This window comes from Brachycentrus maculatus, unplaced genomic scaffold (assembly GCF_059751285.1).
Source record: "Brachycentrus maculatus isolate JH-2025_06_01 unplaced genomic scaffold, ASM5975128v1 h1tg000190l, whole genome shotgun sequence".
In the NCBI taxonomy this organism is placed as follows: Eukaryota; Metazoa; Arthropoda; class Insecta; order Trichoptera; family Brachycentridae; genus Brachycentrus; species Brachycentrus maculatus.
In genome coordinates, this window is record NW_028280941.1 from 1,633,285 (window position 1) to 1,654,705 (window position 21,421).

Genomic DNA, 21,421 nt, shown 5'->3' on the forward strand with positions numbered 1-21,421 from the left:
CATGTAAGGAATAATTAACTGCTAGTTTATAAATATTACTTGTTTCAATAATATATTGTGCAGGCATCTTTCATTATTTGAATTACAATTCAAGATTTCTTGAGTATGTTTTTTCAAGTACATTTCAAGTTTATTGTCACTTTTAACAATATCTCTCTAGCTCCTTCCCCGAACAGAGATAGTTTTTGGAATGAAACAGGTCTAAATTATGAGAGAGAAAAATCATGTAGCATGTTATTTACTTTTGACATGCTCTAACGGGAGACAACGCTGGATCAAGTACTTCACCACTTACTGAAAAGGGTTGGAAATATACATACATGTTTGTAAATTAATACCAACATGCTATTCTCCCCTCCATTGGATGCTAATGCCTGGTTACCTATGCTAAGAGTAAAATCATAGATGTCAAAACAACAGATGCCTTTATTTAAAAAAAAAAAAAAACACCTCAAAATAAATCATATTTTCACGAGGCTTGAAGCTGTATTGCTTGTATAATACATGCATGTATAATATCTCTCTAGTTCATTTCACATTTGTGCGTATTTGATGGTTCAGAAATTTACATTTTCTACAAGAAAAAATTGACTGATATAAATATGCATAGTGTCGGTTCGTAGAATAAATTAATCTTACTTAGTAATAATATTAGCCTTTCGAAGAATCGTATGATGTAATTTTGTAAACAATTAGAATGTAGAGATACTAACACTCATTTTAGTCATATTATCACATTGTCACTCATAAAAATTAAGGTTCATTAGTATTTTATTATTTTATGATCAATATGTTTCTCATGTGTGTTCTTTTTATAAACCCATTTGTGCAAAACCCAAAACACAAGTGCAAAGCTTATTGGGTTACACTACAAGTTATGTAGACATGGCAGAGATTGATTAGATTCATTGCGGAGAGGGTATTGTTTTGCATTTTTTCATACCTTCCCTTGGATGAGTGTATAATGTGAAGAAGTCGCGGGTTATACATTTGAAAAATTACATAGCACTGTATTTATACAACGATATTATATAAATGAATGACAAAATTCTTTATTAAAAAAGATAAAAGACGTTTATCTATTTAATCCATGTCTTGACAATGTATTCTTAAAGAACTTAGTGCTTGTCCTGGCTTTTGCTAAAATTTGTATATATGTATATTTATATATATATATATATATATATATATATATATATATATATATATATATATATATATATATATATATATATACATATATATATATATATATATATATATATATATATATATATATATATATACATATATATATATATATATATATATATATATATATATATATATTTATATATATATATATATATATATATATATATATATATATATATATATATATATATATATATATATGTATATTTATAAATATATATATTTTTATATATTTATATATATATATATATATATATATATATATATATATATATATATATATATATATATATATATATATATATATATATATATATATATATATATATATATATATATATATATATATATATATATATATATATATATATATATATATATATATATATATATATATATATATATATATATATATATATATATATATATATATATATATATATATATATATATATATATATATATATATATATATATATATATATATATATATATATATATATATATATATATATATATATATATATATATATATATATATATATATATATATATATATATATATATATATATATATATATATATATATATATATATATATATATATATATATATATATATATATATATATATATAAATATAATGATGTAATAAAAAATATTGATGGGTATATTGTAGAAAATTTTAAGTACCTATAAAATATGCCTTAAATTTATTATTGCATATATTGTATAATGAGTATGTATTAGTTTTTGAGAAACTTTAATATAATATATTTTATACATTTAAGCATCTAATAAGCGTGTGCGACAATGTGTCGCAACATTTTATGAGCTGGTCTACTAACCCAATTTCTAGATATTCATGATAGTAAAGCTTTGCTCTTTGATAAATTTCAAGAAAATATGACTATAATTTTTAAAACCCAAAAATGTGAAGAATATTGTTGTATAATTTGGATTGTGGTCCTGTGATTGATGATGTAAAATCTTAAAAGAGTTTTTATGATTACAACTCTTCCACTTGATTTCCATTTTCAAACTTAAGCCACTAAGGCTTATTTGAAAATATAAATAAACTGAAATATTTGATCATCTTAAGAATAAAAATATTTACTGTGTTTAAAAAAGGAAAATAAATGCTGGGGATATTATTTCAAATAAATTATAATTATACTCGTACATTATCAAATGTTTTAAAATTACTTGTATCAAAACTCTATGAATTTGGAGGTCCTAGGATACTCTTTTAACCCTTTGGTAAATCCGGTAAAAATACATACCATTTTAAAATACACTATTAAACTAAGTCCTTAATATACTTGAAAATACATAATATAAATAATACCCATACAAATAAGGTTCATCGACCATTGGGTGGGACAAATGAAGTTCTGTCAAATAAAATTTGCTGTGTAACCGACAGACCACAATAAAGATGGGGACATATTTAATAAGAATGTGTGGCCTATCCAGGAATTAATTTGTGGCGTCACAAATTCCCTAATGAAAATTTTTGAAGGCCATTTGTCCTATCCAATGGCGGGAGAACCACAAATAATTAAAAATTTATGTACAATGTACTGTTGGAAACAATTGCAATATGTAAGCAATAAAAAACTGTATTAGAATAATTGAATAGAATCAGGTAGTTTAGAATCTGTGGTGAGTAGTTTCATTATCTAAGGATTTGATTTAAGACGGTTTCTCCACGAAGAAATTTCTCTAATCGGCAGTTTATTAAATGATATTAAAACACATTGATAGACAGAGTAGCCAGGACACCAGAAAAGATTGTGAATTGTCTTTGTGATGGATAGTTTTGATTAAAGCATGATTCTGAAACATCAGTATTTTGTATGTGTTCATATAATATTAAAATTTTACTTATATTTATCAAGATGATAAGAAAAGTTTTGATTCTTAATAAAGCAGACAAAATTTGACGCTTGCTTTGTTACCATAGACAAAATAATGGAAAACACCAGAGATAAAGGTTTTCTGTAATCAAAATTCACATCATTTTCCATAAATAAGCAATCGCAAAGCGTCTATCAACTTTTCACATACCATAGATGAGCAACTTCACAGAAACATTTGACGATCTCATTGACTGTGTCCAGGGCTCCTTTCTGTCATGGAGGTGTAAATGTATCAATGATTACTATCATGTAGAATTTTCTCATCAAATATTTCAATGCATTTCATCTGACTATTCTAATACTTAGTTTACATTTGTAACATAAGCGAGATGGATTTGCCAAATTTAATATGAGGTTAAAATAATTTAGTATCACAAGATGTCGGTAGAAACATCAGCAGAAAAAATATTTTGGCTGATTGCTGGCAAATGTCACTTAATGAATAATTGACAACATTGCAAATTTCTGAATAAATTAGTAAATATGATCGACCTTCTATTGCGCGGTTTGATGTATTCTTAGAGGATATCTTTTGAAAACTCATAATAAAATATAAATTTCTTTTTTGAGTAATCTTATTTTCTACTTTGTTTCCAAAATTTTTACATTTTAATATTCATATTCACAACTTTTTCCATGAACGTCACTTCCGTGAATACCAAGAAACAACTGCTATAATTTTTAATTGTTTATTCAATTTAGTTTGTAGGGCATTATGCCATTGTGTGCCGATTAGACGTTTTAGCTACCACTGTCATCTTGGGTTATCTGGGTGATGTTTCAAATAATTTTATGATTCAGTAAACGTTATTTAAAACATCACTCAGTTCTCTCATGTTTTTGTCCAGCAATGAAGTAGAATGAAAAATAATGTTATATTTTTAAGTTGTACTAAAGTGGTTATGTAATTTATTTGAAATTTTGTATTATGAAACGATATTAATTTGTTATTTTATTAAAGTATTTCACATTCAAATAATACATGTATACAGTACCTACAATTACTTAGTTACATAGATGGCACCATGTTGGTGATTTTTTTCACTAACAAGATACTGTCAAAATAAGGAGGAATTCAAAAATGATATTTTTATTTAAGAATGCTATAAAATACTAAAAGTGCATTGACTTAGAATTGAAATATTACAATTCATTGAAACATTTCACAAGTTTTAGTTTTTAGTGCTTAATTATTGGTAGAGATCAAATCAATATCGGATTTTTGAAAAGTAATGGATTCAACTAAACATTCAAATGATTTAGGAAATTCTTGAAATCATAAGATTAATTCCATCACCATTTTTGACATCGAATAGTATTTCGAGGAAAATAGATTTTCTTGTTTTTTTTTTTTTGTGCTTTTTGTTACCTACTTTAAAATGTTAGTTATTATCTACATAGCAATGTCAAAACATTTTTATAAAAATATCGCTGTTTTCCAAAATGTGGCATTCATTTTGATTCCCATGTCTTTCATTGTTAAAATTTAAACAAATATTCCCAAGTCAATAAAATAAATACTGTCCACATTTTTACAGTGAAATATTTTGCCATTTGCTTTGGCTTCCTTATTTAAAGTGCAAAAAAAAAATGTGAGTACTCAAATATTGTGATCAAAAAAGCTATTGAAATTTAATTACAAAAAATATATTATACAAAAAATAAATGATATTCAAAAGAAAAGTGTTTTATTTAAAATCCAAATAAAAAAAAATGGAATAATACACGAGAAGGAACACTGACAAGTGTGAAATATTATTTTTGTACAACAGAAACAAAGTAATTGTAATGAAAACACTCGATTTTTACCACTTGAGTTATATTTATTTTAACAAGTAGTTTATATTCAGACCTGAAGATAGAAGCATCTGTAGCTTCTGAAACTAGTTGCTGAAATAAATATAGCCCAAGTGGTAAAAAAACATTTACAATTTCATCACGTCTTACCACAAAGTGAATGCCGAAACAATAGAAAAACAAAGTATTCTTTCCAAAAGCACTCGTAAACGAGTGGAGGCTTTAAAATTTGTACAAATATTGCAATGAAGATAAATAAAAGCCTGTAAAAAATAAGGCTGCAGCTTTTCTAAATATGCCCATTAAAATAATATTTATCTGTATCCAAAAGTGGGTGCAAAACGGCTTCTGAGGTTGGAAAGTATTTATAAGTATATTACAAAAACGTTCCACATTACAGATTCCTGAAGTAAAAAAAAGAAGGCCGAGGAAATACTACCAAAAGCCAAGAACAGGAGAAACCTCAGACAATAAAATCATTACAATGTGATCAAATTGATCTTTGTTCATTAAAATGTAAAATACTTAATACTGCGTATTGTCTTACATAATTTTGGTGCATGCTAAAGAATTTTTCAAAAATATCCCGCAAATAGATTATGATCTTTTTGATTAAAAAATTAGATTTAAGCTTTGTACTGACATTTCTTGGTGGAAATGCATTCAATAAAATAAATACATTTTATTTCACCAGTGCAGTGACTGGGTTTCGTCACAACCAACATCACCAGTCTGATGATGTTGGTAACTATGAAACCCGATCAATGGTCAAATATGCTGAAAAAACTATTTATTACAGTATTTTATCGTATCAAATTTAAAAGTAAAATTTAGTTGCCAGAAAAATATTGCTTCATTGCAATAAATCCGCCATTGTCTGCTTTGCAAAAAGTTTGGAATAAAGAAAAACATTAATGTTTATCTTAGTTCTGGTTTCAAACATGTCAAGAATTAAAAAAAAATTATTGCCATAATTTGGAAATATATTTTATGAGTAGGTACTTAATTTAAAAATTTTCGTAAAAAATACTCATTCTAAATTTGAATAATGGTATAAAGAAAATATTACCATCCTTTATTTTAAAGTTTACTTTACTGTTCCCGCCTTTTTGTATTCAACTATAATTTTTATTTGTGAAATTATAAAACATTATAATGTGTGTAAATATTGGAGATAAATTTCCTGATTTTACTGGAATCAGTACCATGGGGAACATTCAGCTGCATGATTGGATTGATAAATCGTAAGTAATGGAGATTATTTTTTACTAATTTTCCATAGCATGTCATTAACAAAAAATCCTCACTTCTGTATTGATAGTCCTTACTACCTTAATGTGTTTTTTTTATTTAAAATAATAATAATCAGGTATATTATTTTATTAGTATTCACCATTTGATGGTGAAAAGGAAAAACAAGGAAACGAGTTAGTTGTGATAAAAGATCACGGATATTGTTTTGAATATTAATAATTTAAAAAAATCATTAATTTAGAAAAACAAAAAAACTATCTAGTTTGATATTGTCATTAATCAAAATGGTGTTCGGTGATTACAGTACTATTTTATTCAGAACATAACTGATTCAAATTTTTCTGTTTATTAATTTATTATGACCACAGCATGTATGGGTTATATTGATAGTTAAATATTTATAGATCAATTTAAATATCAATATATTATTAATTTATATTGCCACATAATAAATATCCGATACCTTTTGCTCACCAGAAAAATATTTTAACTGCCAAACTTTTATTTTATCTTGTAAAGAATTATAAATTCCGGATTTTCTTCGAGGACATGGGTGTAAATTTATGTTTCATCTTATAATGGGTACAAAGAACAACATTGAAACCCTACTTACTCAAGTTAAGTCACTTTTCTGCGTGTATGTATATCTTTTATTTATTGTCTAGGCATTCCCTTTGTGGTAAGGCATGATGAAATTGTAAATGAAAACAAAAATAAATAAAACTAAAGTTTTTTACCGTTTAAATATTTATTTCTTTTTAAGGACTAGTTTCGGAAGCTACAGATGCCTCCATCTACGGGTTTAAATATGTAAATGTTTATATTTCAATTCACTTCAATTTATTTATTTAATTAATGCAATTAACAAATACATTACAAACTAAAATTTAAGGCGCATACAAAAATCTAAAATAAGCAAGAATATTATTGCTAAAGATGTAGAAGAATCCCGCTTAGGAATACTCCTTCAGACACATGGAATAGATCAATATCCAGCGTGATATTGTTCAGCATAGCGGTAGCTCTTCCTACAGGCATAACCATCGGCAGGTCGGTCCTGTATATAGGAATGTGAAACAATCTATGCCGACGCTGTCTTAAGTAATTATCGGGAACATACAGACCAATGCTCCGGATAATTTCAGGATTATCAATCTTACCGCGCAACAATCGATAAAAATGCGTCATCAAATACACATTCCTTCCGGTCTCTAGTATTTAAAACCGTATCTGTAGCATCTATAAATGCTACAGTTCTGAAACGACTGTTTTTTTTTGTTAAGGGATCTTGATTGTTAAACGAAGTTAAGGGATCTTGCATCCCTTATGTCACTGCGACCATATTAGGTCTATTGTGACCTCTCTCTGTATCACAGCTCACTCTCACGACCTACATGAGTAATGTAGCTCACGACCTGTCTTGGTGGTAGGAGCTTCACCTTCTCGAAGTCCAGTAGAGGTCCTCCAAGGATGTGACTTTGTTTGCGAGCGAGTGCGTCACAATTATAGAGAATGTGGATTGGTGTTTCGTTATCCTCCAAACAAAATCTGCATACTGGGGAGTCATGTAGTTCAATTTTTATCATGTGTTTCCTCAGTTTGCAGTGTCCTGTCAAGGTTTTGGTTAGGATCCTTATTTGTTTTTTGCTAAGCTTTAGAGCTTCTGTGGTGAATTTCCACGAGTACCCCATGATCAGTTTGAAACGACTGTTAAAAAAAATAATAATACTCAAGTGGTAAAAAACAAGTGTTTTCATTTACAATATATGTATATTTAATATACATAAATTTATTAAAATTCAGTGAACCAACCTTCTTAATTTTGCGATGGGCATAGCAAAACTATAATAATAGATGAAATCCTGTCAGGGTTGATAACATCCACCTGTTGGTTCAATTTAAGAGAAAATAAAGAAAACTTTCAGTTGGTGTCTGCTAATTTCCGTGACCAAACCATTTGGCCACATATGCTCCACCGAGTTGACCGCCTTTGCGGAGATAGAGCCAGAATTGAAGAAGAGGAATGTGAAGCCGCTTATCTTGGTTTGCGACACTCTTCAAACAAATCTTCAGTGGGTCAACAACATCATCAACTCCTCTGGTAAATATGTTATATGATTCCGAAATGATAAATCTAGACTAACTAACTCACCATCACGCCACTTCCCCGCAGGGGTAGGCAGAGAGAATAGAAGGCCACACCACTCTGTCCTTGCAAACATTCTTCGCCTCTTCCACGTTCATACATCTCCTCATACATACACGGCGATTGTTACGACTCCTAACCTGACCACTTTCAAGTATTTGGCATACCTGATCGTGCCATGTTTTTCTCGGTCTTCCTCTGCTTCTCTTCCCAATTACATTTGCCTCATAAATTTGTCTTACCGTTCTTTCCTCACTCATTCGTTCTACATGTCCAAACCATCTCAACACACCTTTCTTAATTTTATCGATAACGCTTATCTCAGCTTTGCATTCCTTCCTTATTTCACTATTCGAACATCTATTATACATCGTTTTGTCGCACATTCTTCTGAGAGATCGCATTTTGACTGCATTCAGTCTACTTTCTAGACTGAATGCAGTAAATCTAGACTATACTTAATAATAATAATAATAATCTTGGATGATTTATATAGCGCCATTTTCGTAAAAAACTACCTCAAGGGCGCTTATACAGGTATGGATTATGATATGAAAATGATAATGAGAGAAAATTAAAAAAACATATTAATGAAAAACGTCGTCAATCGGCTGAGTCTGAAGGCAGGAAAGTGGAGCCGCCGTATTGTTGCGCTTTCTTCTCGGGCTGGAGCATGGCCAAGATGTTGGACAGGACGCCTCACTGTGTAATGGTAATGCCGGAGAACAGCTTGTTATGGTCCCGTCAATGGTGCATAGGACACTGCATCATATAGAAACGCAGTGTAATTTGTATTGTCATATACACAAAAGGAAAAGTGACCAGCCCTACACTTCAGGGTAATATTGAAGATTTGATTGATTCACTTTGTGGTAATATCTATCTATTTTTAATTTATAGATACCACTATTTCTATATCTGTATTGTCTATGTTATCATTGATAAAATAATAATATTAATAAACAAAAGTAAGAAACCCCCTCTTCATTCTCAACGTCCTGAGGGCACAACACTAAAATTAGCTTAGCTTTATAATATTTCAATCAATACCACTACTCATTATAAAATATGTAGTAGTATTTACCAAGTAAAACTTAAATAAACCCTTATCCACACCCTATGGTGCATAGGGTACTGCATTGTATCAACACAGTTTTATCTTGGTCATTACTTACATGAAGGAAAGGTAATCACTCCTGAGCCTCAGGGACCAGTCCAGGGTGATATTGAATAAATGTTAGAGTGTAAAATCAGTAATATTTATTCCCCCCCCCCCCCCGGAAATAGAACCCGGGACCTCCAGCACGGTAGCTAAACACACTAGCTATTACACCACAGAGGCAGACAGTATCTGTGAGTGAAAAATCACTTATATTTATTTTGCCCTCCTGGTAATTGAATCTGGGATGACCTCTAGCCTAACGCGATAACCACTTCACTACAGAGGCAGACAGGATATTGCTGTTGATACAATAAATGTTCTTTTTCAGGCGGACGAATGGAGCAGTTTCCCTACCCCGTGATAGCGGATTCTGACCGAAGACTGTCCACTTTCCTGACCATTCTGGACATGGAGCACGTGGACTCCGAGCGCATTCCTCTTGCTGCCAGAGCCGTGTTTCTGATAGACCCAAATGCCATTCTGCGCTTCTACATGGTGTACCCGGCCGACATAGGGCGAAACATCATGTAAGTATTATTATTTTTTAATTTTTTAAAAGAGAAATATTTGTGTTTTTATTATATACTTTTAACCCTTATCTGCACCTAATGGTGCAAAGGGTACTGCATCAAGTTGATGCAGTGTTATCTTGACCATTACTTACATGAAGGCAAGGTGATCACTCATGCGCTTCAGGAACCAGTCCAGGGAATCTCCCCCTCCATAGGAATCGAACCCGGGACCTCCAGCACGGTAGCTAAACACGCTGACCATTACACCATGGAGGCGGACAAACCATTTATTAATTACAAAAATATTTCAATTTCATACTATTTCTATGAGTCTAAGCGGCTCATTATTAGAAATAGGTATCAAGTTGTGATAGAGCGGGTTCAAAACCGAGAAACTCTGACTAGAGAGTCCGTGACACTAACCACGGAACCACAACCCGACACTTATAAAATCTACTTCACTATTTATTTTATTTCATTCATTTTTCTCAAATTTACTACAAACATTCAACATTCACAATGGTGAATCAATCATGGGTAGCAATGGCTACCCATGATTGACAACCACACTACTCAAATTTTGGAAGTCATACACATATGATCAATCTCACGACATTCCGTGATTAAATTCACAACAGCGATCTATCTTAACACATGTGTTAAGTAATCACTTAAACAGCCTATGACAGGTTGTAAGCCCTGTAAATACCCAGACTTCGATATTCTTCATCAATGTCGAGATGTCAAAAATGTTAAATAACTGCTAATGGAGAAACCCAGATTTGTGAATAAGTATTTGGACGCACTCAAAATGTTGCGAATAGTTGTTTTGTTTGAGCATATGAATAAGACGGTAACAATAAACATGGTTTCAGGGAAATCCTCCACATTACTGACTACCTGCAATTAACTGACAAGAAGAAAGCTAAAGCGCAGAACGAAACGGTTTGTAGCCATAATTTATATCTTTGTTACATCATAAGTAAAACTAAATATTTTTATATAAAAAAGATGATTAAATAACCAAATCTGTTAAGGGGATTTCCCCTCAGAATTAAATTTCCGAACGCGGACGATGACGCAAGGGGTCGGTCGTGTCATCACGCCTGATTTATTCAAAAAATGCGTATTGAATAACTTTTTTGATTTTTCAATATACACAAAAAAAAATATTTTTATCTTTTTTTTAACTCCTTTCAATAATTGTTTTCTTTTTAAAACCATATAATTATTTAGAACAAAAACTTTAAATTTATTCATTACAAAAAAAGTATTTTAAGAAAAAAAATCAATGTAAAATTTTACCTGGATTTAGAGAAAATTAAGTTGGGACTTAACGAATGCTACTAATATTTGATAGAATTTTTCGTATGAATTTTTTTTTACGTCACATAAATAATGTCGAAAAAATGGAAATCAAAATATTTACAGTCAAACTTTATTCAAAATTTCAGATTTCTCCAGATGCTTCAACATCCGCAATGGAGCCAGATAATTCTCTCAAAAATCGTCTAATGAAAACTATACCAGATTTTAATTTTCTGACCAAAATGCCTCAGCTTAATCCATACCACTAATTTTGTTTGTCATTTCAAAAATGTTAATCTACCGAATATTATAACTATCAATACAAATTAAATTATTATTTTTTGAAGTACATGATTATGTAAAATTTAATATTTCAATAAAAATTTACTTCAAAAAACCTTTTTTCTACTATCCCCAGTTAAGATTCCCGTGTCATGAGACATCTCATACCTAATTATAACTAAAAATAATTTTGTTATAAAATCTCAAACACATATCTTATCATAAATCAATTATAATGCCAACTTGTTCGAAGTAAACAGTTTCTTTCTTAACACATTGCTTGCAGGAAACGCTTATAAGCGTCTTTAACATGCTGGTGGTAGAGAGCGAGGAGACGCTTATAAGCGTTCTACTTGCTTACTTTTGGTAGACCGCGAGACAACAAAAAACATTGTACAGATCGTAGTTAGGTTTGTGGTTATTTGTGATTAGTATACGATCCTAATTAGGGTCAGGGTTGATAAAAAAAAACCGCATGACAACAATGTGTTAAGAATAATTAATATGTACTAGGAAGAAACTGTTTACTTTGAAGACGGTCATCATTAAAATTAAGTTATAATAAGATACTACAATTTTACAACAAAGTCATTTTGTAAGTTATATGTATGTATAATGGAAAATTACAAATACACTTCTTGTACTGGTTTGAAAATACCAAACACAATTCACCTTTTGACAATACCTTCATCTTGCTAAGGAAAACAGAGTGATCAGCAACCAATTTTGGTATTCTCGGGTCAGACTAAAAAAAAAATTGTCTAGCCTCACTAGAAAAATGCGGAGCTTCGGGAATACAAAAGTTAAATACAAATCAACCATTTTATTTCTCCTTAATATGTATTTCAACATTTATTGTTTTCGGTTACAAAATATTGTACAATTTGAGGTGTTTTTTATAGTTTGGTTAATAAATACAGTAGAAATATTTTTCATTAAAATGAATATTAAACTTTGGTACGCTTCTTACTTCACACGAGCCAGAAGCAATTCTTAAGGCACTTAAGAGTTGTAAAAAAAAAACTTGTTTAACAAAAATAATAAAATAAGTATTTTGAATTAACTCAGAATACCCGAACCAATAAAAATAAATAAATATATTATGCATGCTTATTATAACAAAATAAAATTATACTCAGTTACACGGTCACTGAAGTGCCAAGAAAAACATTACAGTAAAACCTTGATATAAAGGACTAATTAGGGGAAGGGGGTGTCCGGTAAAGCCAAAAGTCTGTTATATAAAAATAGGTTTAAAATAAATCAAAAAACTTTAAAAAAAATATGAACACTACATATTACGATATAAATAAACAAACAAATTCTAATTATTGTCTTTGGACACTTGTCGTGAAGTGACATTGCTGTTTGATATTGAACACTTGCATTCGGTAGTTCTGCTTTGAAAAAGATCATGTTTTGTTTGCACTTTTGAAGTTTGCTGAAGGGAATTCCCTAATATACAATCACTGCGGCTAGGCGCAATCTATAAGGACGGAGTTATGTCTCAAATTCTAGTGCTAGATGTATGACGTGATTATCATGGCTGCTAAAAATTGTTTACACGCGGCGCCACTTGAATTTAATAAGCATGTAAAATAAGATGTTTTTATATCCAAGTTCATTAAATAAGAGGTCCGTTATATCGAGGTTTTACTATTTGAGAATATAAATAATATAATAATAATAAAACCCTTATCCGCACCCCATTGGTGCATAGGGCACTGCTTCATATAAACGCAGTGTCATCTTGATCGTTTACACATGAAGGAAAGGTGATCAGCCCTCCGCTTCAGGTACCAGTCCAGGGTAATATGGAATAAATGTTTCAGTGAAAAATTCACTTATATTTATTTGACCCCCCCTGGGAATCGAACCCGGGACCTCCAGAACGGTAGCCGAGCGTGCTGACCATTACACTACGGAGGCGAGATTATATAAATAAGGGAAACTGTTACCATATTAGTAAAATGCAGTTATAGAAGTACGTATGTATATATATGTTTAACTTTTTTATAAAATAATTTCATATATTTAAAGTCCTTAGTTAATTGCTGACTTTTACTTAAGTATTTTGCTAGGTTATGCTGTGTATTGTTGGGACTTATTTTCAATGCTTCATACTATGTTGCAGTGCTCATCATGAGGGCTGATATAACTAAAATGTTTATGTCTTATTATGCGCTTCTAATTTGCACAGTAAAACAGATATAAGTGTATATATTATATATATAAATAACCATAAAAATTAATGTGGCTTTTATGATTACATAGTACGACATTATAACCGAGTTTCACTTATTTAAAAACAGTAGAATTCAAATATTTCAAAAAACAGAATGTGATTCAAAATAGCAGAAGGGTTGAAATCCACGAGGGTTCAGGTGTGATTTTGTTATATTTAACAAAACTACTCAAAAAAAATTATAGAAAATCACCACTGATAGCTTTTTCACTTGAATCTCCACAAAGTTTCGACTATTATGTGTTTGTGATAACCACCTATGCAATGGCATAGTACATATGCTCTTCTGTCAACCATTCCAAACTGTGAGACATGACACAAAAAAGTGCATTTGTTCACAAAATCATTTAAATATTTTTTTATCTCTAAATTTAATCACAGAATTTGCTTTACAAAGATGGCATTTTACAAATTAAAAAGGATTATTATAGTACTAACCAAATATTATCACATATTATACCCATTATGGTTTTCACCCCTAATAATGATTTAAACGCTTGTAATAATATAACAATAGTTCTGCATAGAACAATATCACGCTGTGTTACTTAATGATGTATTTTTGTGCGTGTACAATGTACGAATGAAAAACTTGCTTCCAGCCGGAGTCGGAAGCGTTTGAATTTAAAATATTACCAAATAACCAGCAAGTTTCGGTCTTTAATTCGGCATAGGGGCTGATTAACAAGTTAACGATTGAATTTTTAAAGTTTTCATCTAGTAAGGGTCCGATTTCTGAGTCTAAAACGCCTTCCTCGCAGCTAAGATTAGCGGCAATTTTGACAAGACAGTCGACGGACACTTTGTCATCGTCCCAGTTTGGCTGGTTGACGGTGCAAACTAGTTGGGATATAACTTTAGTGAACATTTTGATAGCGGCCAGCAAAGGAATAAGTGTCGGGTCGCTTGAGAATACAAAAAGAAGCTTCAATATGTAGTTGGAGAGACGGCGGTGCGGTGCGATGTGCTTGATAATCTCTTGTTTCTGTAAGTGACTGTAAAGTAAAAAAAAATGAAGAATTAATAGCGGAATAATAATTAAATTATAAATACAACACTTGTTTTTTAATTATAAATAAAACACAGTGGTTAGAGCACTACGTGCAGCGCAGTCAAGGGATAACTGGAGAAGAGTCATTGCTTCGACAAGGGTAACAATCCTCGGTAATGAGGACCAAGACGGAGAAGAACAATTATACTGTTACGACTAGTTTTAGTAGCTGCAGATGCTTCCATCTACGGGTTTGAATATAAACAGTTTATATTCGAGCCCATAGATGGAAGCATCAGTAGCCTTCGAAACTATACAATACATACTCAAATGGTAAGAAACTAATGTTTTATTTATAATTGAATCATGTCTTACCACAAAGTGAATGCTGAAACAATAAATGACAGAATAATAATAATTTCTGCAAGTGACTAAAATGGACAATTAATGGAGTGAATTAATGACAAATTTGTAAAGAAAGTTATCAATATGCATTCACTAAATTGTTGAAAAAATAGAACATTCTATAAAGAATGTTGCAAAGGCCAACTTGATCACTAATTATATGAAAGCCAGATGATCAGTACTGCCCTCCAGATTCTTGAATCTAGGAGTATGTAGAATGTGTTATGGAATATAGATGATGCAATATGGGTAAGCGAATGAGCTCATGGTGAGGGACATTACTACTATATAGGAAAAGGGAATAGAAGAGAAATAGAAGTTAGTAAAAGGAGGAGAGCAGCAATGGCTATTGTATACCCACACTTGTTCAAGTTTGCTATGGTCACAATATTTATCATAAAAAACCATAAAAATCTTCTAACCCTTACCCGCACTGAATAGGATTTTGTGGAGTTACACTGTTCATTAATTACACGAAGGCAAGGTGACCACTCCTGCGCTTCAAGTACCAGTCCAGGGTAATATTAAATGAATTTCAAAGTGAAAAATCAATCATATTTATTTTAACCCCCTGGGAATCGAACCTTAGCATGCTAGCCAAACGCACTAACTACTACGCTACGAAAAGGAATAAATCTTGAACTCACTCCACTAAATTGTAGTTGGCAGGAAGGAAATGGCCCAAGGCGTATGCCCCTGCATTTATAACATCTTCATGGTTGTTGGAATGTAGGAGAGGAATAACTTTTTCTACGAATCCTTGAGCCTTCAGTATTGCCGCTACATTCACATCACTCGCAGCCAGATTCCCAAGAGTCCAGGCGCAGACCTCCTAAAAATGTTATAAACTCGTTAGACATCTGACAATTATAAAAGGTAAATGAAAAGGAAACAAACTGTAAATGAATTCACCAAGTTTCTAAAGGAGTGGAGCAAATGTCCATAATTTGGTTTACAATATTCATATAAAAACATTAAATATTTAATTCCTTCTTTTCTGACTTTAAAATGAGGCAGGCGCAGAAGGTAAAAATATCCATCCCGTCCTTAAGCATCAATCGACCGAACGGGTTAAAATACCTTTCCCGTCCATAGTGTGCTACGATAGTTTTTGTATTTTTTATTTGTGCATTTAGATTTTCGTAAAAAGAAGATTAAAAAATATAATGAAAAATGAATAAACATTAGGAATTCCAGTAGTGATCATGTCTTTAAGAACAGTGTCCGTCCATGGTTGCTTCTCATTGGAAGGGACAAGGTAGAAAGTGAATTAATTAAAGTAATTATTTTATTGTTAAACCTTTATACTGTAAATTGTTATTGTATCTATTGTATGTAACGTATATAATCTAATAATAAAAAAAAATTGTATTAACATGTAAGTATTTCGGCTCAACACAGACCATACCTAAAGAGCCGCAAATACATATAGTAAAAATAAAAAAAATGTATGTATCCATGAAATAAATAAAAAATAAAATGATATTTATCTTTTCACATTTATATGTATGTTATATCTTTAAAGAAAATTTTAATAAATATAAAATTTTAAAAGGTTTTTCAAAGTTGCTAATTAAATCATATTTACTCTTTTAGTTATTGCCATAAAGCGTTAGAAAATGCATTTATTATATACGGACCACAAGTTTAGGGTTGCCACTGTCCAGGTAGGTTACCAGATAAGCTCCAGCTGAAATGGCTACCGTTTGACAAGTCTTGACTGGTCCCAGGGCAATGTTGCATAAGCACTCTGCCGCTAGCAACTGTTTTGTTGAGTTTGACCCTGCAACAGAAAGTTTAATATTATTTTTTACAGAACATATGAAACTACTCATATAAAACATACCAAGTAATAAACATAGATACTTGAATTGATTTTAAAACTAATACAATTTGAGATAAGAAAATATAAAATATTCATTCACAAGGTTGTGTGAAATTGGCTCATACTCGGAGTTTTCACCATCAATAGGCATCCTCCGATTGCTTAACATAATATTATCGTCACTATTTACTTTAAGTATAACAATTGCTTTCAACATCATGAATCTGACATTGAAAGGGCAAAAATTAGGCTTAAAAAAAGGATTTCCAGTTATCACTAAACTTAGTTTAATCTATTTGTCAATATTATATAGACAAATTAGAATTTTAGAAACGCGTCAATGATACAAAATCCTAGCTCGACCATCTAAATCAGTGGTTCTCAACCGTGTTGGAGGTACTGAACCCCACCAGTTTCATATGCTAGATCTATTAAATATACTAGATCTATTGGATAAATTAATATATTGTATGTCGTATAATTTTTCATAATATTTGATATATTCCTTTCAAATCAAGATCAATCAGAACCTAAAATCTGGCGGTATCAAAAGTCTGCGTAATCGGAGGGCATGTATGACTAGATGTATGGATGTGAAGGAGGCGAGGAGTGTATGTCAGGACAGAAGAGTGTGGCGTTCCATCCTCTCTGCCTACCCCTGCGGGGAAACGGCGTGATGGTAGTAGTAGTAGTAGTAGTAGTTCCTTTCAAATAATATACTAGATCCATAGGATAAATGAATATATCATACATCGTATAATTTTTCATAATATCGTACAATAAGTGGGGTGTGTGTTTTGACCTCCGCCGAACCCGGGAGACTGTCTCACCGTAATCCTGGGGTTCGAGCAAACCCAGGTTAAGAACCACTGATTTAAATATGCTAGTATCATTGTCGGTATATCAACGGGCAGTGGTTTTGACAAAGTGTGGAGTCGATATATTGATTCTCAGCACTGTAACAATTAATTATAACATCGCCAAATGCATACTAACATGGATAATACAAACTTTAGTTTCGAAGCGCCCTTGAGGTAGTATTTTATGAAAATGGCAGTACATAAGTTCTCCAAATTTATTATTATTACTACCCATATAGGATGAGATAAAAGGATATGTAATATTACTAAAGCTAATTCGTGGCTTCATTTTATTTGATTTGGAAGGAGTTTGGCATTTAAACACCACGCTTGCCAACAGCGCTTGCAAGCAGCAACCAACCGGAGGAAATGGAAAGAGGGGGAAGAGGCTTATATCCAGCAGTGGAGGTCAGAGGGCTCATGAAGAAAAAGGAGAAGAAATTTGTGGCATAGCCAAAAAAGCACAATAAAATAAGGATGTTTTGTAAAATGAATACATTCGGGTTTGTTTATGTCCGCTTCAGTAGTGTCGTAGTTAGCACTTTTGGTATGATTTGGGTTCGATTCCCAGAGGGGTCAAAATAAATATTAACAAATTTTATTACTCCAATATTCATGGAATATCACCCTGGTCTGAAGTGTAGGACTGATCTACTTGATGTCTTTTGATTAATGATCTTTATACTAATTAAGATAATACTGCATTGATGCAATACAGTTCCCTATGCATCACTGAATGCGACTGAGGGTTAGAAAAAATCAAGCCCTAAAAAGGAACACATGCAAGGGCGAATTCGTGGTGTCACAAATTCCCATATTGTGAAAAAATTATGCCTAATTTGACTCATCCAATATCCAAATATTTAATTATATTAACGATGTCTAATGAAAAGAGCCATATTTATAACGCGTGTTGGCTTAATTCAGTAACAATTACACTATAGAGACTGATGATATAAAAAAAAAACAATGCAAGACTGAAGAGGAAAATTTAATAAATACAATTAAACTATAGATTTATTCAACAGGCAAACGACATTTTAATAAATCTGGGAGAAATCATTTATAAACTTACCTGTGAATTGACCGACCAGAGCGTGTAGTCCGCCGCGAACCTTATAAAACATCGATATGTTTTCTTCATTTTGTATAATAACATTTTTCAATTTGGTCAAAGTTGTTTCTTCGGTGAGTGAACTTAGAGAGAGACTATTCATAAACAACTTGACGTCATTATCGTGATAAGTACTGTAAATATATAAACAGAAAACATGAAATTATAAACAAATTATTATTATTACAAAACATTTGCAAGGCAATAATAACCTATTTTCGAAGGTAGCTAGTTCGCGTCTCCTATTATTGATGGACGCTTCTCGAACTATTTTCCGTTCTTTCTCGATATTTTCACGATTGGAAGATCGGATTCGCTCGATGCCATCGTCCATGATATTAATAAATAAATGAAAAACTATTGCAGAAAATAAATCCGCCAACTGCGCAGTGGTTTGAAAATTTTGACGTTAGTAAAAGAAATATTCAAAATTGTCTATGGACTTTGTTTGACATACGTAGTGTTGCCATGTAAATCAGGAAATTTCTCATTTCTTGGAAATGACACATTATTGTGGTAAAATAAAAAATCAAGTATTCTCAAAATTTTATTGAAATATTTATTTTTTCAATACATACTATTTATGCTAACATAATAAATAAAAAAATATTTATTTTTAGTCTTTTGACTAATAGCTGTATCTGCAATCATAAAAAATATATGTTTCCAATAATCTTATAAACTATGAAACATAAAAATATAAGCTATCATATAATTTTGTTTTTACACATCGACATAGAGAAAAAATGTAAGATGTAAGTTGATTCAACAATACTTTTGAAAAAGTTTTTTTAAATACTCGATACCGTTAAACAATAAAAGATTCCTATATGACAGCAATTCACATTTATCAAATCTAAACAAACATATTCCTAACTGAAATTCCGTAAAAGTAACAGTTACAACCATTAGTCAGAAGAGTAAAAATATTTAAAATTTGATAAAAATAACACATTGTTTGCGGGCGGTTTTTTCATCAATCCTGACCCTAATTATTATAATAATTAGAGTCGTATACTAATCAAAAGTAACCGCAAACCCAACTCCGTTCAGTACAGTATTTTTGGCATATCTTGCGCCACCTAAAGACAAAAAATAGAATGCTTGTAAGCATCTCCCGCCCTCTACTAACAGTATGTTAATGACGCTTTTAAGCGTTTCTCGCAAACAATGTGATAATAATGAAATGTAGGAAAATAAATATTCGAAAAAATAAAGTATTACTAAAAACCCATTATCACTGTCTCCTAGATAAATGTAACAACATGATGTCAGTAAAAGGAATTCATAACTGGCTGGTTTCATGCAGAAAATTTTCTTTTCAATATGCTATGAAATCGAGTTACTGATTAAAAATTATTAGCAAAATAAACATTATAACGATGATTGAATAATTTTACAAACTTCAAATTGTACGATCTTAGAGTTGTATGTGGACTGAGGACAAAGTGTTGTTATAACAATGCAACTTATAAAACGTTTACGCAGGGCTTTTTTTCCACGTAACGCAGTGGAACGACATTCTGGCACCTTTTTTCACAGATTTTTTATTTTCAAAATCAATAAGACGCAACAATGTTTGCGCTTATGTAATTACAATCTTTATTTATATAATTCGTCAATATGATAAAATATGGTATTGTAATGAACAATTTTTTTAAAGTAAAAAGCTTGACATGAAGTGTGTTCCAAGACCTTTTTTATTTAAAAAAAAAGCCCCGCGTTTATGTAAAATTCAGTAAATTAATTAAGTAAATTATAATATCCACCGGTTTTAAAGCAAACAGGATCTTTCTCACACGAGTTTGTGTGAAGACACTGAATAAATCATTTTTCCATTAAAACCTATCTTAATTGTTAACAATATTATTTTAAAAATAAAAATGAAAAAAATAAGTAATTTATTTTGAGACCTTTTTTGTTTGTGTGACAGCCACAAATATTATTATAATCAATTAAAAATAAGTACATTTACCGAAAACACAAATAAACATCTTTCTCTAAAATTTATGTGTATAATTATAATTTTTAATTATTACAAACAATTTTTAATAAGATATAAAGATAAATTAATCTGTTATTGGAAATGAGTATAAAAATGGTTATTGTAATTGTAGAAAGGTAATTACATAACAAAATTAATATGTAACTGGCGAAAAAATTGATACCTTATTAAAACAAAAACATGTAATCATTTTACAATATATTTTTCAATCTGTGAGAAAAACAATCTGCAGTTTTAACAGTTGTTTAACAAGTCAGTAAAGATATTTGTATCTAACACACCGCTCCAGTCATTAAGGTTTCAAATTCGTAAAGTCTGACATAATTTTCTCTAAATCCAGGCAACATTTTACGTAATTGTTTTTTTTCTCAAAACACCGTTTTTGCATTGAAAAAATAAG

General features: G+C 30.8%; 2 protein-coding genes across 3 annotated transcripts; one reads left to right on the plus strand and one right to left on the minus strand.

Annotated features, from left to right (window-relative positions):
- The first annotated feature begins 6,006 nt into the window (after positions 1 to 6,006).
- Positions 6,007 to 12,672, plus strand: LOC148307774 (peroxiredoxin-6-like). The gene is made up of 5 exons (XM_088262874.1): positions 6,007 to 6,156; positions 8,092 to 8,267; positions 9,803 to 10,001; positions 10,862 to 10,931; positions 11,441 to 12,672. Exons 1-5 carry the CDS (start codon positions 6,068 to 6,070, stop codon positions 11,561 to 11,563), a joined length of 657 nt encoding a protein of 218 aa, XP_088119000.1. The 5' UTR covers positions 6,007 to 6,067; the 3' UTR covers positions 11,564 to 12,672.
- Positions 12,390 to 19,430, minus strand: LOC148307775 (uncharacterized). Of its 2 annotated transcripts, XR_015837797.1 has the most exons (6): positions 19,229 to 19,430; positions 18,978 to 19,150; positions 16,858 to 17,000; positions 15,865 to 16,049; positions 13,495 to 14,816; positions 12,390 to 13,232 (listed from the first exon to the last, which is right to left on the minus strand). XR_015837797.1 is itself a non-coding variant. In XM_088262873.1 (5 exons), exons 1-5 carry the CDS (start codon positions 19,348 to 19,350, stop codon positions 14,366 to 14,368), a joined length of 1,074 nt encoding a protein of 357 aa, XP_088118999.1. In that variant the 5' UTR covers positions 19,351 to 19,430; the 3' UTR covers positions 13,238 to 14,365. The 2 variants fall into 2 exon arrangements, 1 of the variants encoding a protein (XP_088118999.1); XM_088262873.1 differs by lacking the exon at positions 12,390 to 13,232 and having other exon boundaries at positions 13,238 to 14,816.
- Between the last annotated feature and the right edge of the window lie 1,991 nt (positions 19,431 to 21,421).

What these genes read in the sequence shown, in the direction of transcription:
- LOC148307774 (XM_088262874.1), top strand. Translation starts at nt 6,068, where the DNA reads ATGTGTGTAAATATTGGAGATAAATTTCCTGATTTTACTGGAATCAGT. An exon ending in CATGATTGGATTGATAAATC is followed by an intron (nt 6,157 to 8,091) that starts GTAAGTAATGGA and finishes GAAAACTTTCAG; the next exon opens with TTGGTGTCTGCTAATTTCCG. An exon ending in GACATAGGGCGAAACATCAT is followed by an intron (nt 10,002 to 10,861) that starts GTAAGTATTATT and finishes ACATGGTTTCAG; the next exon opens with GGAAATCCTCCACATTACTG.
- LOC148307775 (XM_088262873.1), bottom strand. Translation starts at nt 19,350, where the DNA reads ATGGACGATGGCATCGAGCGAATCCGATCTTCCAATCGTGAAAATATC. An exon ending in TCTGGTCGGTCAATTCACAG is followed by an intron (nt 17,001 to 18,977) that starts GTAAGTTTATAA and finishes TTTCTGTTGCAG; the next exon opens with GGTCAAACTCAACAAAACAG. An exon ending in GTGGCAACCCTAAACTTGTG is followed by an intron (nt 16,050 to 16,857) that starts GTCCGTATATAA and finishes TAACATTTTTAG; the next exon opens with GAGGTCTGCGCCTGGACTCT.